This window comes from Gracilinanus agilis, chromosome 3 (genome assembly GCF_016433145.1).
Source record: "Gracilinanus agilis isolate LMUSP501 chromosome 3, AgileGrace, whole genome shotgun sequence".
Classification (NCBI taxonomy): domain Eukaryota; kingdom Metazoa; phylum Chordata; class Mammalia; order Didelphimorphia; family Didelphidae; genus Gracilinanus; species Gracilinanus agilis.
In genome coordinates this window covers 60,915,651-60,933,939 of record NC_058132.1, presented here as the reverse complement: position 1 = coordinate 60,933,939, position 18,289 = coordinate 60,915,651, and the positions used below count along the sequence as shown (strand labels likewise).

The following is an 18,289-nucleotide window of genomic DNA, read 5'->3' as shown; positions in this document are numbered from 1 at the left end:
CTGCCATGTCTATCTCAACCCTGAGTTTGGCCATGGTGATGGGAGAGGGAGAGAGCCAGTCCAAATGAACCCTGGGCCCCATTACATTCTCAGGATACTGGAGGATGGAGAATTGGTTTGTGGCTCAAGCTCCTGGGCAGTCTCATTTCTAGTGGTCATCCTGTCCATAACTGGGACAGGGCCCAGTAGGCTTTTGCTTTAGTGAGCAGTCTCTGGACCACTGGCCCTTCTTGCCACATTTGAAGCATGAGCCAGTCTCCTAAGGTTCCATTTTTTTTTTAAACCCTTGTACTTTGGTGTATTGTCTTATAGATGGAAGATTGGTAAAGGTGGGCAATGGGGGTCAAGTGACTTGCCCAGGGTCACACAGCTGGGAAGTGGCTGAGGCCGGATTTGAACCTAGGACCTCCCATCTCTAGGCCTGACTCACTCCACTGAACTACCCAGCTGCCCCCCCCTGAGGTTCCATTTTTGGTTGATAGAGATGGCAGCTATAATCATCTGAGCCTGATCCTTGTTATGGGCTTGAGCCTTACAGTGCTCCTCCTCAGCCTCTGTCAGATTCCTGTTGTTAAAAACTTTAAAAGGCCACATCAAGCAGTTGGGACTGGGGGGGAGGGGACACGGTCAGAGGTCCTATGTCCAACTTTTGTAGTTTTCTGTGGTATCTTGGGCCAGCTGTCCAATAAAATGTATATTAAGGACAGCCATGCCTTCTGGACTTTCAGATTCAATATTTATGTGCTTTTCATGACTTCTACGAGCCTGCTCTGAAATAAGGCTGGATTTTCTTCCCTATCCTGGGTAATTTCCTTAAATTTCTCATAATGAACTTGCTTCCTCACTCCATGCTTCATACCTTCAGTCAGGCACCTAATCATATGATCTCTTTTCTCCCTGCCTTGGTCTGATTGATAATCCCAACAGGGGTCAGCATCTGAGATTGCTGCAGCCCCCACAGGAAATCTGTCTTTAGTTTCATTAATTCATTAGTTTCAGGTGTGTCATCTCTTACCTTCTGGATTAGTTCCCAAATCCTCTGCTTTTCACCTATGATACTCGAGGAGGAAATAATGGAGTGTAAATCTGCCAAAGACAAGTCAAACTGCAGTCCCACTGACTTAAACCCCTCTATAAATTTGGTGGGATTCTCAGAAAAGCTTCCAACCTTCTACTTGATCTGGGAAAGGTCTGACATGGAGAGGGGAACGTGAACCCAAACCATCCCTTTTCCTGTTGCCACCTCCCCAAGAGGACAAAGGTTCTTGGAGTCTCTAGTAGGGGCTGCATAGTGAGTGCTACTCCATGTATGGCAAGGGCTGGGTAGCAGACATTACACTATGGGAGTGGTGGATAGAAGAAAGTAGGGAGAGGATGGGGAGAAGATTCATTGAGGGAGTGCTATCATTCTGGTAAGTGATTTGGAAATTGCCAGCAAGGTTTGATTATTTATAGCTACTTGTCAGGGTTTGTAGGACATTTTTCAGCCCACATCATGAATACTCATGCAAAGATAGATATATTTTATATATTTTATATATATATACATATATGTACTTTGCAAAGCTTAAACCCATTTATAAGTGTTAGCTGTTGTCATTCTCCCATAGGTTTAGAAGAGGGGGTTTTGGACCTATTTTTATGTGTGTCCTGGAACCTTTGGCAGTCTAGAAAAGCCTAGGAACCTCTTCCCATAATAATATTTTTTAAATATATGAACTAGGATTGCAAAGTAAACCAGTTATTGAAATACACTTGTAACAATCATTTTTAAAAAATCAAGTTCATAGGCCCTAGGTTAAGAACCTCTCATTTAGTGGAATAAGTGGAATAGACTAGGTTCTCCAAATATCTTCCACCCTATATCCTTTGGAAAGAAAATCAAGAAAGATCATTTTTCATCCTAGCTCATGATTCTGTTGCCTCCTTATATTCAGATTGGTAGTCTTCTCTTAGAGATGAAAGGGGCTATAGAGAACTTTTCTTTTTGTAGATGAAGAAAGTCTTCTCTTAGAGATGAAAGGGGCTATAGAGAACTTTTCTTTTTGTAGATGAAGAAATTGGGACCCAAATAAAGTTAAGGAACATGTACAAAGTTAAACAAATAGAGGCACTCAAGCCCGGAATGAATAGCTTTAAACTTCAGGATTCTTCCCTATTTACCATATTGCCTTCCCATATTTTCTTTTCTACTGAGAAAAACACTAACTATCACCCCCAAGCAAGACCTCTGTCTTTTCAAGGGTATATAAAATATTAAAAGTAACAACTGGCAAGTGTAGGGGAAAAGAAGAGCTGGTGAACATTCAGTTCTATCCAGGCACAAGTAAATTCACCAAAGGTAAAACGAGGTACATACTCTAAGAAAAATCAATTTATTAACAATGACATGTATAACTATTAACAAAGAGGGTTAAACTAACCACCTCAGTAAGACCAGCAACAGCAATAAAGACAGGAACCCTCCTTATTAATGTGCAGGAAAGAAGGTGATCTAGGAACATTCCAACTGGCTGTAGTAAGAAAAGTGGGTTGGCATTCAGTTGTGGCTATCTTAACTCTCTCTGAAAATGAAGGAATGCTAATTATTTTATGGGCCTCACCTGCCTCTTGTAATCTTGTCTAGGAGATCAGTATTCCCAGACTTGCTGTCCTCTGGGATGAAATTAAATCTTTAACTACATAAGGACATGAGGGATGACACCAAGTGAAACTGTTTGGGGCTTGCACAGTGAGACAAGAGAGGAAGAGGCTGAAATGTGAAAGGAAGGGAAGTTTTCTGTTTGAGGAGCCCCAGAATCTCCTCTCTCCCACAAGCAAACCCTTGCAGATCTTTTTAAGGCCACCTTTTGTTGGAGATCTTAAAGGAAGCAACAGGTCCCCTTACACCCACAATAAAGTGAAAATAGAGGCAAACATTTTGGAAGGCAAGAATTGTTGAGAGGCACATTAGAACTTGATAAAAAGAAAATTTTCTCAACTCTGAGAGTTGACAAAAAGTGGCAGCTTTGCCAACAAAAATATTGGGTTCCCTCTCCTTAGAGACCTTCAAGCACAGTCCTGTTAGATACCCTCTAAGGTGCCTTCTATCTCTAAGATTCTGTGATTCTAAAGGAACCCCAACAGCATTTTGATCAAAGTTTTCTACAATATGAAGGCCAAAGAAAAGGTCACAAATTGCTGGTGGCCTCTTCTTTTGTGCACCATTTAACTTAATTTATTAACCACCTACTTTGTGCCAAACCCTGGGAATATAAAGATAAACACAGTCCCATGTCTTCAAGGAACTTACATTTCACCAAGGCAATATGGACCCAGATGAATAAATGCAAGAGAATTTGAGCAGGAAGAAAGCATTAACAACCTGGTTTTGATTTCCACAGGTATGTGGTCCTGACCTCCAAGCATCATGAAGGCTATACAAACTGGCCCAGTCCTACATCTTGGAACTGGAATTCTATGGATGTAGGGCCCCACCGAGATCTAGTGGGTGAATTGGGACCTTTCCTTCGAGAGAAGTAAGTATGTTTTTTATTAGCCCTGGCCTGCCCTTTGCTGGCTTTCAGTCACTTGCAAATGTCCTCACCATGACCCTTGGCTTTCCCATGTAACTAAGAAGAATTTGCAGAATGGTCTCATTGTCACTGAGTATTATTATGACTAAGTTTTGCTTGTGTGAGTTTGATGAACAGGCTACAGGTGGCAGTTGACTGGTGAATTGTGTCATAGAAATTGCAGAATATAATTCCACTTGCAAGAAAGTGGGTCAAGCCTCAACTGAGAATTCCGGGGTGGGGAGCCTAGAACTCTGGGTGAGGGGGCAGTTTAAGGCAGTTAAGGGCAGTTGATTCCTGGGGGTTGAAGTAAGCAGGTCACTCTGTTTGCTGTTCCCAGGTCTTGGGGCTCTTGAGAGCTGCTAACCTTGCTTTAGCCAAAATAGACCTTCAATCAACCTCATAGTTACCTCTAATTAGTTATTTAGACCATAGAAGAAGATTATCTATTAGGTTAGAGAGCTAATTAGTTAACCAAGACACCTTTCCCCACTGGGGGTAGGGGCTGCTTGGACCTAACAGTTAAGGCTCCGCTGACCTTATTTTATCCTTGTCAAATCTCCCTTTCTTCCTTTCCCCACATATCATTAAACCCTTCATCTTTTGGGAGCTGTGCCTGGCTATTATTTAGGGATATACTCAACTCCTTAAACTGAGCTTCCCCTGCCGTGTGGCCCAAAACCTGACCCTTCGTCTGTCCCTGAAAGCCTCAAGACATGAAGCTTTTACTATTTTCTCCTTACTCAAACCTATGGGGAAATAGTTTAGTGAAAGTCAATATCTTTTTTGGGATCAGCCTTACCTAGTTTCTTGACTGAGATCTGAAGACAATAGAGCAACCACCATTTGTAACTGATTCCTAACTCTTAAATTATCTCTTGGATTTATTTTCCAGGTCAAATGTTTTTTCCAATGAGATATTTCACATTTTCTTAATTTTTTTTCATTCTTTTGATTTTGTTTTATTGTTTATTAAGGTCCCAGAGTTATTAGCATCCACTTGCTCAGTTCTAATTTTTGCAGAATTATTTTCCTCAGTGACCTTTTGTATCTCTTTCCTTTTGGCCAATTCTGACTTAGAATTGATACTAAGTATCAGTCCCAAAGCAGAAAAGAGTAGTAGGGGCTAGGCAATTGGGGTTAAGTAATTTGCCCACGGTCACACAGCTAGGAAGTGTCAGAGGTCAGATTTGAACCCAGAACCTCATATTTCCAGGCCTGACTGAGCCACTTAGCTGCCCCTCAAGTCTGCCTTTTAAGGATTTACAGTCATCCCTTGCTATATCATGGTTCATTTATCACAGCTTCACTGTATGGCGGAGTTTTTTTTTTAAATATAACTAATTCTATATCACAGAGTTACACTTATCACAGGACACTATCGGCTGATGAAATGAAAGGTGGCCAACCATAGCACTGTGTTCTGTATCCTGAGTGCTGATGGGTTTATAAAGCCTTAAAATAAATAAATAAATGTGTGTGTGTGTGTGTGTGTGTGTGTGTGTGTGTGTATAAAATAGTAAATATATATTTATAAAATAAAATATAAACTAAATAAATGTTAAAAATAAAGTAATGCCACTATTTCATGGATTTTCACCTATTGCAGGGGTCTCTAGAATATAACTCCCGTGATACGTGAGGGATCACTATATTCTCTTCAGTGAATTTTTGTGCATCTTTTCCCATTTTGGCCAGTTCTGCTTTTTAAGAAATTCTTATCTTTGGTAGATTTTTGTGCCTCTTTTTACCATATGTTTTAATTCTGTTTTTTAAGAAATTATTTTCATTTTTTTTTGTGCTTCCTTACCAAGCTGTTGACTTTTTTCATCATTTTCTTGAATCACTCTCATTTCTTTTTCCAATTGTCCCTCAACCTCTCTTACTTGATTTTAACATTCTTTTTGAGCTGTTATAGAAATTATTTTGGGACCTGAGACCAATGCACATTTTAACTTGAGGGTTTAGATGAGGGAGATTTGATTTTGTTGTCTTTCTGAGTTTGTTTTGATCTTCACTGTCATTGTGGTCAGGTTCTTTTTTATTGTTTGCTCATTTTTCCAACCTATTCTTGAATTTTCTCTTTGTTAAAGTTGGGCTTTGCTCAGAGGGCAGATGGATCACTGTTCCAAGCATCAGGTTTTTGGGCAGCTATTTTCAAGACTGGTTCTGGGGCTGTTAGTTTTCAATTTTTCCAAGGTGGTATGATCTAAGGAGAGATTTGTTTCCTACTCTTCTGGCCTGTGCTCTGGTGAGTGAGCAACCACAGGCATTCTTTTCTCTACCCTGGAACTGACCAGGATCCCCATTCTCTTGCAGTCTTAAGCTTTGGCATATTAGTGTGCCTTCTCATCCTGGGACTGTGACCCAGAAATGCAATCCAGATCCTGTTCCTCGTGCTAGTTAAGTGACTCCTGTAATATCCTTCTAACCATTTGTCCAACCCTTTGCTGTCTGTGGGCTGAGAACTATAGAAGCTGCTATCTGAAGCATTTTCTTAAAGCCTAGAAAGCACTAGTGTGAGGGAGTTAGCTAGGGAGAAAGAAAAGATCGGGATGAGAGCAGAGGTTCAATCCTTAGAAAAGAAAGATAGATGTTTACACAGGTAGAAGAAAATGTGTCACTTGGTAAAATTGCTTTTCAAATTTACTATATACTCCAAAGTGCAAGACACTTATATTTATGGGGTAAATTGCCTCTAACAGTATTCTCCAAAAGTATTTTAACTCCTCTATTTCTTTGATAATATATTTTAAACCATTTCTTTGTAATCCAAGGAAACCCTTGAATTAAATCCTTAAATAAATATTTATTGCTGTTGAATTGAACAATTCCTCTGAAACTCATTAAAATAAAATATTTCTGCACTTAAAAAAAATTGGAAATTGTTTCAGATTTTAATTCCCCTATCTTTTGGTTATACACTCTCTTATATGAGATCCTGCTTTTTTTTTTATTTAAGTAACCTTTTAAAATTTTTCTTGTGAAGCAGCTAGACAACCCAGGGGATAGAGAGCCAGGCCTGAAGGCAGGAAGTCCTGGGTTCAAATCTAACTTCAGATACTTCCTAGGCATATGACCTTGGGCAAGTCACTTAACCCTCATTGCCCACCCCTTACTATTCTTCTGCCTTGGAATTGATACTTAAGTATCGATTCTAAGGCAGAAGAGAAGGTGTTTTGTTTTGTTTTTTTAATTAATTGTGCAATAATTCTGTTTTCTGTTTCATTTTTTAGGAATATCCATTATGGACTGTACCATTCACTCCTGGAGTGGTTTCATCCCTTGTATGTACTTGACAAAAATAATAACTTCACAACCCAGAACTTTGTCACAGCTAAAACCTTACCAGAATTGGTTGATCTTGTGAACAAGTAAGAACTTCTCTGACCTTCAGTTTTCATCCCCTATAAAACTGGGTTATTATTAGCCCTATTTAATGGAACTTTATAACCTTAAAGGGCTAGAGAAATTGGTTTTTGTTGCTTGAAAACAACATCCTCTACAGGCATAATCATTCCACTAAGCTCTGAGTGCACTCTTACTAAGGAGTAAGGTCAAGATCTTCCTGTAGCTCCGAAAGACCAGTAATTTCTATGAAGTGAGGGGTGAGAGCAAGCTAGATTATGATGCCGGGGAATGGGTTCAGGGAGTAACATTCTATGATTACAAAGTCCATTTATTATTTTTTTTCAGCTATGCAATTTTATTAGTATAGGACTCTCCCAGTAAAGAAATTATTTTTCCAAGGCAGAGCAATAGCATCTTCTTAAAAAGTGTTCAAGAGCACTCAGAGATTTAGCAGCTTATCCAGGTCATTCTGACTCCACTGCTCAATGCTGCCTTTCTACAAAGTATTTTACAGCCCTCTGAGGCAAAGAGAGGTGTCTAATACCTGATTAGGGATAAGGGCAGTAAGGCTCAAACAGGGAGATTCCTTGTTTGAGGGAGGGTCCATGGTTCTTCCCAGGTGCTTGAACTGGACCTGGAGCCTAGTTCTCATGGCTGCTGGTCCATTGTTGGACTCCACTGTTGCTCTAGACTGTAAAGATTCCTCTGTCTTGTTACCCTTCCATGTGTCTTTCAGGTACAAACCTGACTTGATCTGGTCTGATGGAGAATGGGAAGCCCCAGACACTTACTGGAATTCCACTGAGTTCCTCGCCTGGCTGTACAATGATAGCCCTGTTAAGGTATGTGACTGGCCAATGACTGGTTGTGACAATAGAAAGCTGGGGGAGCCACAGCCTGAAATCAAGTGGATCCTTCCTTCTCCTCCCTGATTTGTCAGTAGAGAAAATTCTGGATGGGGAAATGAAGAAGGTTTTACAAGAATGCAGGATTCAACTTGTCACTCTGGGGATATTTCCTTAGACTTGGAAGAGTAAGAAATTCAAGTTCCTTTATATTCACATTGTCCTTGGCAGATGTTGAAAATAATTGTTCCCCAGCATGTGGTCTTAGGTGACATCTGTGGCAGCCCTTTAAGTCTGGGGCAAAGTCATTCAGGGTGCCAAGGATTAGTAACATACATTTCATTTTAGCCTCTAATGTTTTATGCAATGCTGACTGTATGTATACTGTGTTGATAGGGTATTGTCTGCCTTCATGGAACTTACAGTCTAGCAGGGGACATCAGTCACAGGCACACAACTATGCTACAAGTTAGTATATATGATCCATGCATAAGATGGCTCCTACCAGTTCCAGGAGAAAGTAGGAAGCATAATGCTCTGAATGACCAGATCCAGAAGGATCTTGATGAGGCTAGAATCCTATGCTGACTCTAAAAAGACAAAATTAGTAGGGATCACTATCAAATCTTCACTTGTGTAAGAGGCAAAAGGGGTTTTTGATTGAATATATAACTATTTAAAGATGTGGTCGCCAAGGAACTGAATAAATACCAATTCTTAAAATGATTTTACTAATTTATTTACAAAATATAGGAGAGAGTGGAAGTAGAGAGATGAGAAGAGGGTAGAGTAACAGATTTGTATTCAAGTCTGGGCTTTACTCTGGCAGGGCTCCAGAGGCCCAGCCAGAGCCTAAAAGTCAGTTAACAAGGGGTTTAGCCACAAGGGCTTCTCCCAATCAAGGGAACCTTTTGAAGACTAGTACCTCCTGGGAGGGTAAAGGAGTCAGGCTTCTTCACTTACCACGTGTAGTTCTAAGGGAAAGATTTAAGAACAGTCTCATCAAGGGCTCAGGGTCCCAGGTCCAGCACTCCTCCAGGTCCAAGCCACGAACAAGAAGAGATCCTTCAGATCCAAAACACAAACCAGAAGAGAGGAACTGAACTCACTTAACTCTCTTTTAAAGGGGCTTCTTTTGGGTCATTTCCTATGCCTTCCTCTTAGTTTACATGTCCAATCACAACAGACACTTTTCTTAGGACTGCCCAGGAGGCAATCAGTAAATTTTGATTTGTCACTCACTGTAGCACAGGTGGGTCATAGACCTCCCAACTTGTGAATTAAGTGGAAGTGTTTACATTTTTGATGATTAGATTTGATAATGGGCAAGGTAGATTTCTTGGAACTTTACAGTCTAGCAGGGGACATCAGTCACATGCACACAACTATGCTACAAGTTAGTATATGTGATTCATGCATAAGATGGCTCCCACCAGTTCCAGGAGAAAGTAGGAAGCAGAACTAATGCTCTGGATGACCAGATCCAGAAGGATCTTGATGAGGCTAGAATCCTGCACTGACTCTAAAAAGACGAAATTAGTAGGGATCACTATCAAATCTTCACTTGGGTACAAAATGTCAGCTTTACCAATGTAAGATGAGAAGGAGGGATGAATAGATAGAAGTTGTTCTGAAAAGACTTTGGGGATTTCAGAGGACTTATAGGCTTCACTTGAGTCAGCAGTGTAATAGGAACAGCAACAAACAAAAGCTAATAGGATCTTGGGCTATATTAAGAGGGGCAGAGATTCCATGAACAGGAGGTAAGTCATGTCCTCTTCAGACCTCACCTGGAGGATGGTATTCAGTTTTAGGCAACACCAATTAAAAAAGGATAAACTAGAGTGCATCAAGAGAAAGATAACAGGAATGATGATGGACTGTGCATCCTTGTCATATGAAGACCAATGGAATGAATGGGTCTGGTTTAGCTTTATTTGGCAGAATGAGTTCTTGAATTGCAAAGTCAGTTAAGGAAAATAAGGAGGTTTGTTTTTATAGCCAGATTCAGTATTCCACAGGCATCCATGTGGCTCCATGGTAACTCAGCTCTACTTTTCTTCACCATCTAGGATCAAATTGTGGTTAATGATCGATGGGGTGAAGACACTGGGTGTAAACATGGGGGTTACCTTAACTGTAAAGACAAATACAAGCCAAAGACTGTTCCAGAACGCAAATGGGAGATGTGCACAAGCCTTGATAAAAAATCCTGGGGATATCGAGAAGTCATGAACAACGATGATATTTTGACTTATTTTGAAATCATTTCGGTAAGAGCTGCTTTGGTCTCCTGAACCAGGGAGGGGAAAAGGTGGATATAGTGGGAAAACATTGGGAGTCAGAAGACTGGGGTTCTGGTCTTAGCTACATGATTGCTTCTTTAAGCATGCTTTTTCATCCATATAATAAGGAGATTGGACTAGCTTATCTCTAAGGTATCTTAACACCTCTGACATGGTATATTGGAAGTCTTCTACTAGCTTCTAAAATTGTAAGTTCTAAGGACTCTTTCTGTTTTGAAATTCTTTGTTCCAAGAAATTTCCTACCTCTGAAATTCTGAGTTCCTGCTCTGATATCCTGGGTCTTCTTCTCATCTCTGATGCCATCTTTTCCATGAACCTTTTCATGACTTGTGTGCCCCTCCCTTCCAAACTATTCTGCATATATCTGTTTTCATTCATTTTGGATTTGTGATGTACATAAATGAATACATTTTTGTACTCTTTATCTTCCTCATTGTAATAGACTCTCCTTTTGAGTAAGGATTGTGTCATTTTTTACTTATTTGTATTGCCAGTAACAATCACAGTACAATACTTCACATATGATAGAAATTTATCCAAAAAATATTTGATAAGCTTGCCTGAGATCCCTCCCAACTTGAACTTCTGTGTTCTAAGGATCCTTCTATATCTAGGATTGTAGTTTCTGAGGACCTTTGTAGATCTGAGATACTAGATTCTGGCCTCTGATTTCTAAGGGCCTAAGAAACAGAGAATGTACCCCCAGGTGTTTAGTACTGGTTGTTTTTAACATTTATGAATTTTTTACCAATGTATCCAGCATCACTTGTTAACAGGTAAGGTACATCATTGTTTCTTTCTTCATTCCAGGATTTAGTCGATGTTGTAAGCCTTGGAGGCAACTACCTGCTCAATATTGGACCAACAAAAGATGGATTGATTATCCCCATTTTTCAAGAAAGGCTTCTTTCTGTGGGAAGATGGCTGAGCATCAATGGGGAAGGGATCTATGCTTCTAAGCCATGGAGGGTACAAATGGAAAACACCACCACCAGGATATGGTAAGTTGCCCTCTTCTGCATTTGAGGTCTATTGGTTCCATCCCAGATGAAGATCCCTCTTTTATCTAGACATGGCCTACCTACATCTCATATTCAGAAGAGCCTCCCCATGATCCTTTCCCTGATGAGCTTAGCAGTCTTCAGAAGCTTCCTGATTTTCCTCAGGACCTTCTGTCCATAGATTCAGAAAAGATTCAGAAAATCTTGGCAACTTGCTCTGCTCAGGGCCTCTTAGCCTTCTCTGTGCTACAGACACCTTTGTCCAGTGAAGCTCATGGATTCTTTCCAAGAACAGTGTATAAAATATACAAAAATGTACAATAAAATAATAAGGATTACACAGGAAACCAGTTCTATTATAATGTATTTTATTCCTATCCAAGTTCACATGCCCCTTGTAATTGTTCCACAGTGGTCCCTGGATCCCTGGTTCACAGCCCCTGCTCTAACGTATGCCTTGAATAGAATTTGTTCTGAGTGAATGACAGCCCCAGCTAGGGGGTCTATTCATAGAGATGACAGGGACAAAAATAGCTCAAAGGCAGGATGTTATGGGGGAGAGTACACCTGACTTTCCCCCAGTCAAGAGAGCTGGGATTTTGAAGCCCAGCTTTGTCCCTACCTCTATAAAAACTCTTAAGAAAGCAAAAAAGGGCTGTCCAGGCTCCCTGGAGAAATGAACAGTTTCATGACCTTCAGAGCTCCCAGTCACATGAGGCCATTGGAGTGCATCATCGGGTCTTGGCTCAGTGGGAATCCTTGATGGGTTCTATAGAGCTTTCTCAGTCCTCTCCATAAGTAGCCATGGGCCACAGGTCCCTCCTAAATTGGCACATGAAACCACTAGACTGGATCAGATGCACTGTGACATTTTCTGCCCTTGGTCCAGGACTCTCTTTGCTTTTAGCTGCAGTTTTCCAGTAGACAGGTGTTCAAGTGAGAGACATTGGAGAATGAGGTGGGAGTAGTGGGAAAGATGACAATGACTTTTTTTTAAACCCGTACCTTCCTGTCAAGATCTCTTTATCATCTCTGATAATCTGATGACAGTTTAGTTGATAAGGAAATAAGGATGGGACATGGGAGTTGTCTTTTAACTCATACTTCCAGCTCTAGCTCCAGGAGCATGGAGTTTATTATATATGTTTCAAGACTCGTTTCACACAAAAGAACTCCCCCCCCCCCGAAACTTTGCAGATGAGCAGAAGTTACAAATTATGTCATATCAAAACACAAAAAGTCTCATTGGCTTCAGAACAGACCAAGGCCAAGGCTGAATTTTGACTGGGTTCTTATCAGAAAGCCAAGTTGGGGAGTATTTTTCTCAGGGTTGAATTGCCCCTGCTAAGGTTTTGGCCTTGGCTATACCAGGCAGCAGCATTCCTGGTCAAAGGGGAACAGTGTTAACCCTTTAAATTCAGGTTTGCTAGGAACTTAAAGCTTTTCAATAAGGCCACAATACTTTTCAACAAGAAATCACAAGGATCACAAAAGGGGTCAAAAGAGGAGTCTCAAATTTTTATCTGTTCTCTTATTGGCTTCCCACACCTTCCATCTTAGAATCAATGACAAAAAGAGCACTAAGGCCCAGATGATTAGGGTTAAATGTCTTGCCAAGGGTCTCACAGCTAGGAAGTGTCTGAGACCTATATCTAGGTCAGACTGTCTCTCCCCAAGCCAGCTTGCTGCCCTAAGATGGCAGTGATCTCTGACCCTTACACTATGCTTTGATGCCTTGTTCTTCTGCAGGATGGGGAGTAAAAAATAGAACTGGCCCCATTTTTCAAATGAAGATACTGGAACTCAGAGTAAGGTCACCCAGAAAGGGGCAGACCTGGGGCTCAAACCCAGGGCTTCTGACTCCAAATGTTTTTTTCACTCTTTTGTTTCACACTTATTTATTGTTCTCTATTAATGTACAGATGCCTGATCCAAATGGATCTTGTTCCAGGCTTTTTTTTTTAATCATCATTTTTTTTCATACTAGCTTATCCTTTCCATGAGTAATTAATATTTTTCCAGTTGTGTGAAAAGTGTTTTGTAATTGTGTTCATATAATTCTTGGGTTTGTCTTGGCAGTGTACCACGCTTTCTGCAGACTTTTTTTCCCTTCAAATGCTCAGATTGTTTGGTAAAATCACCCCTGCTTGGCAGTATTGAACAGGAAACAGAGCCATGACTCTGGAGTTGAAAGACCACCTCTGGGTTGAGATCCTACCTGTAATCTATAGCCCAGATGACCTGGGACTAGTCCCTTCTACTCCCTAGGCCTCTCTTTTCTCATCTCCAAGCCTCCGATGTCCCTTTGTGTCTCTTATAATATTCTGTCCATTATGTGACAGCAAATACTTGCTGAGTGTCTACCTTATATTCTCTTGATGAAGTGTCATTTAAATTGATTGAAAAGGAAGGGCCCTCTTTGGAGGGGAAAGCAGAAGAATGCTACCAGCTCCTGAATCCAAAAGGATTTCTTAGCTTCTAGGTACAGGACAGGAACTCTCTGAATCCAAATAATAGTCTCATCCCTGGGAATATGGGAATGGACTGATAGGTCAGGCACATTGTAGATTTTGAATTTAAAGGTAAAAGCTTCCTATGGATAAGTCTGTAGTGGCTGTCTTCTGCAGGTTCACCACAAAGCAGTCTGCCGTGTACGTCTTCTTTGCTGACTGGCCACAGGCTGGAGTTCTCCAGCTGACCTCTCCTGTCTCAACAAATATGACAATGGTAAGTAGCTTTTGATGCTGCCCAATGATGTGGAAAGAGCTTTCCCACTTGGAATCATTAACTAAGTCCAAAAGACCTCTGGAGCAAAGCTGTCAGACTCTTGGGGGCTGCCTGCAGTTAACAAAAATACAGTACAACAAAGATAATGCTAATTTGTAGTTTTCTAAGTCACTATGCAGCCCCTAGGGATCAGCTTCTCTTTGTCTGACACCACTGCTCTAGAGAGCCATTCCTGAGCTTGCCTCCTTTTTTGCCCATTTTGACTCTTGGTTCCTGGGATGAAAGGGTCATTTCCACCATTTTCCTGGTCAGTATTTTACTGGAGTGACTTATTCTGTTCTAATTCAGTCAGTGTTGTTCACATTGCTGCTGTCCAAGAACTTTTCTCCTAATAAAAGAAAAGACCTTGACCCACAGCTTTGCAGAAAGCATTTGTTTTGGAACTGAATTGATTGATTTTGCAGGTGTTTTTTTCTTCATTGAAAATATATGATATAAGGGATAGCTCTCTGGGAGGGAAAGAAATAGGGGTGAAAATGTAGTCAATATTTTCTTTAATATAAAATTTTATTTTAAAAAATTAAAAAAAGATTTCCTGCCCTCAATCTTACATTCTATAAAGAGAGACTCCATCTATATAACAAATATATATATATGAAATCAATGCTGACCTAAAAAAAAGAAATAACTTTCTGCCCTTCCAGGGCAGGTACAGTCATGTGAACTATTAAATGCATCATTACCTGGGCAGCTAGATGACTCATTAGAGAGAGAGCCAGGCCTGGAGGAGGACAAGTCACTTAACACCAACTACCTAGCCCTTACTGCTCTTCTCTCTTGAAACTGATAGTATGGGGTTTGGGGTGTTGTTTTTTTTGTTTGTTTGTTTTAAGCCTTATAGCTGAGAGGAGTCTTCTTCACTGGACTGAGATCACCTGGCTAGTAAATATTGGAACCCAAGCCAAGTCTTCAGACTACAAATCACTGTGGAGTCTCTTGAGTGGTGTTATAGATGGAGAGTCAGAGACATAGGCAGAAAGACCTGTGTTTGAATCCTGCCTTGGATACTTACTAGTTGTATGACACTGGGCAAGTCAGCAAGCCTTGTGCTACCTCAATATCCTCATCTGTAAAATGGGATAATAATACTTTTTCCATGATTGTTCTGAGGCTGAAATAAGGTAACACGTATAAAGCACTACATAAAATTCCAGCTGTTATCTCTTTAAGCCACACATTCTTATGTACAAGAGGTTTTAATTCTGGGATCAGTCTTAAACTTACTGTGTAAACTTGGACTCATGATACCTGTCTGATGAGGAGAATGGACCAGATCATATCTAACATCCTTCCCCACCCTGTTTCATAGCTTTGGAGCTGGTTACATAGAATGGTCTTATCTTGTCTTTCCTGTCTTTTCTCTCTCATTCTTTCTTTCTAGGTGACGATGTTGGGAATCCCAGGGTTCCTGAAGTGGTCGGAAGACTCAGTGGATCGTAGCTTCCTCATTTACCTTCCCAAACTCTCTCCAGATATAGCAGACATGAAAATCTGGACCCTCAAACTAGAGGGAGTGAAGTGAGGCATCCTGGCCCACACCACACTAATGACTGTGACTCTTTACTATTTTGATTTTTGCTTCTAAGTTGAGAACATTGCAATAAATTGATTCCACTCTTACTTAGCCCAGGGAGGCATTTTCTGGCCCATCTTGTTGAAAGGAATTGTCCCATTTACTTCAGTGGGGGCCTCCTAACAAATCTTCACAGATCTCAGACCTTACAAAGGTAGTTAATCTTGGAAACTATTTAGGACAGACATCTTTTTTTTCCCCTCACTCCCCACTCTAACCCCCAACCCCAGTGATAGGTGTGGTGGCTCAATCCTGTAAAGAAGGATCAGGTAGAAGGAGAAAGGAAGTAGAAGAAGTTGGTTGAGACAGTGTCAAGTTTGTTGGTTTGGTGATAGCTGCTGGTTAAAGAAGCTTCCTCAGAGGCGAGCAGGAGCCTGAAGCGGAAGTGGGGGATCCCAGAAGAATGTAACACTGAGCTAGCAGGAGGCAAGGATGCAGCTAGAAGACAATGTTGAGCTCTCCAGGGGTTTGTGAACTCATCAACTTCTCTCCAGGGGGACAGGGTGAGGGTGGCATCCCTGGTGTTCCTGGCTTTACACTTCTTAGACTTACACCAACCACAACTGAGGTCAAGAACTCCAAGTGTAACTCCAAACAGTGTTTGGGAATGGAGTGGGTTGGCAACTCCATCTTGGAGGCATGCAGTTGGGTCCAGCAGAGTGGCACTATGAGTGCCAGGGCTGCCCCTCTCCAGAGCCAGTCCTAGAACACTAGAGTAGGCCAGGCTTTAGTTCCAGCTTCATGATTCTGACAGTTCCCTGTGGAACAAACTTAGATGGATTCCTGCTACATTGCAATAGGGGAGGGAAGGGGAAAGGACTCTTGGTGCCATCCAAATGGTAGAAGATTTGCTTTTGTTTTCTATTCTAATCTGAAAAGCCATGAATGGCATTTTGCTTGCTTTGAAATTCCTTCAAAATGTGCAATTAAGGAACAAATGATCCAATTTCATGTTCCTGCTTGTGCCTTTTTATATGTGAATGTTTCAACAACTGTTAAAAAATAAACTTTTTCCATTTAAAAAGGATGTTCTGCTGTTCATTCCACCCTGCTTGTCTTTTCAGAAATCCTTTGATACAAGGAGAACTTCAGGGTGTTCCCCAAATTGAATTATAAAGTCAGAATCTTGCTTTTGGACAATGAAAAAGCAACCCATTGGGAGGCAAAAGTACTGGGGCCTACTGCTGCCTCTACCACTAATTCATATGGGAACCTTGCACGTCAATGTACTGCCCTAAGCCATATTTGCTACTTTCATAAAATGCGGAAAATAGACTAAGTCCTTCAGTTTTTTGTTTTATTTTGGTCTCTTTTTAATGAGGAAAACCCATAAATAATCATATAATAGAAAGAGTCCTGGGCAAAAAGGGGACTCGGGTTCTTGTCTATAAAAAGGTGGTGATGATTATTTACATTCCTGTAGTGCTTTGAGGTGTACAAAACAATCTCTCCCTAACAACACTAAAGAAATGAGTGCAAGGATTAATGTCACCATTTTCCAAGGAAAGGAACAAGCTCAGAGATTTGCAGTCGAAAAAGATCTTAACAGCCTTCCTAACCAGGAATCCTCCATTTTACAGTTCAAAGGGGCATCTCGACTAAAAATGCTGGCTGATGTAATTACTGAGGTAGCGCCTTTAAAGAAAAGCAGGACTGAGGACAGCTAGGTAGTTCAATAGAGAGAGCCAGGCCCAGAGACTGGGAGATCCTGGGTTCCAAACTGACTTCAGATACTTTCTAGCTGCATGACCCTGGGCAGGTCACAACTCCAATTACTCAATTTACAGCTCCTCTGTCTTAGAACCAAAAGGTAGTATTGATTCTAAGAAGATAAAGAATTTTTTAAAAAAATATTTAAAAGAAAGGCAGGACTGATGCTACAGGATGAGCCTCTGAGCCCTTACTAAGAATTCATGCCCAGGACAATGCTGCAGGTGCAGGTCTAGTACATGAAATACTCCCTCACATAGGAGGGATAGAGAAGGTCCAGATGGCCAGGATGCTAACCTGGGAGGTGGGGATGAGGGCCTTGGGGGAGGACCAGACCCAGGGAGTCTGCTTGAGACTAAAAGTTAGGGTACCACAAGAGAAGCCACTGTGCTCATCCCAGCAGCCATCTAGGAGTTTTATTTAAGCTTATTTCTGCCCACCAGATCTTAAGCTCTATTATTTCTCTGTTGCCGCAGCACTGCAAAATATTGTTGCTCCTCAAATTCTGGGCAGTCTGAACTCGGCACCCTGTGACAAGCCTTTATTCTGTGCTCCACCAAGCCAGGCACTGTGCTACAGGCTGGGAAACAAAAAGCAATCCTCAGCCTCAAGCAGCTTATATCCTTACACGTTCTCCTATTATTCTTATATTAGTTGCCTCACTCAGTTGTGACTGACTGGACACAGACAAATGCTCAAATTTTTTAGCAGGAAAGAAAGTGGGAGCTTCAAACTATAGACTGACAAGCTCCACTTCAAATCCTAGCAAAATTCTAGGCTTTTCACAGTAAAGGAGGAAAGCAACAAGCCCCAAACGTGAGCATGGCTTCATGATCATGTTAAGCTAAATTTCTTTCTTTCTTTCTTTCTTTCTTTCTTTCTTTCTTTCTTTCTTTCTTTCTTTCTTTCTTTCTTTCTTTCTTTCTTTCTTCCTTCCTTCCTTCCTTCCTTCCTTCCTTCCTTCCTTCCTTCCTTCCTTCCTTCTTTCTTTCTTTTTTAATTTTTTTTTTGTGGTTCCTAGACTGGCATATTGGGGGAATGTATTAATCATGGCTGTACACATCTGGGTTTGTAGTGAGACTGAGGCTGAGGCAGGGAGTGGATTGCATTGCCTAGACTGGCCTTGGGACAAGCATGGGGATTTTGATGGGGCTAAGGCTC

At 41.0% G+C, this 18,289-nt stretch overlaps 1 protein-coding gene across 1 annotated transcript in view; it reads left to right on the top strand.

Moving 5' to 3' along the window:
* FUCA1 (alpha-L-fucosidase 1) overlaps nt 1–16,442 on the top strand; it is a 28,130-nt gene extending 11,688 nt beyond the window's left edge. Inside the window, exons 3-9 of the mRNA XM_044671334.1 lie at nt 3,384–3,518; nt 6,791–6,928; nt 7,642–7,747; nt 9,823–10,023; nt 10,868–11,058; nt 13,686–13,785; nt 15,227–16,442. Coding sequence (XP_044527269.1) covers nt 3,384–3,518; nt 6,791–6,928; nt 7,642–7,747; nt 9,823–10,023; nt 10,868–11,058; nt 13,686–13,785; nt 15,227–15,367 — 1,012 coding nt within the window. The 3' untranslated portion in view covers nt 15,368–16,442. The remainder of the gene's footprint in view (nt 1–3,383; nt 3,519–6,790; nt 6,929–7,641; nt 7,748–9,822; nt 10,024–10,867; nt 11,059–13,685; nt 13,786–15,226) is intronic.
* The last annotated feature ends 1,847 nt before the right edge of the window (nt 16,443–18,289 follow it).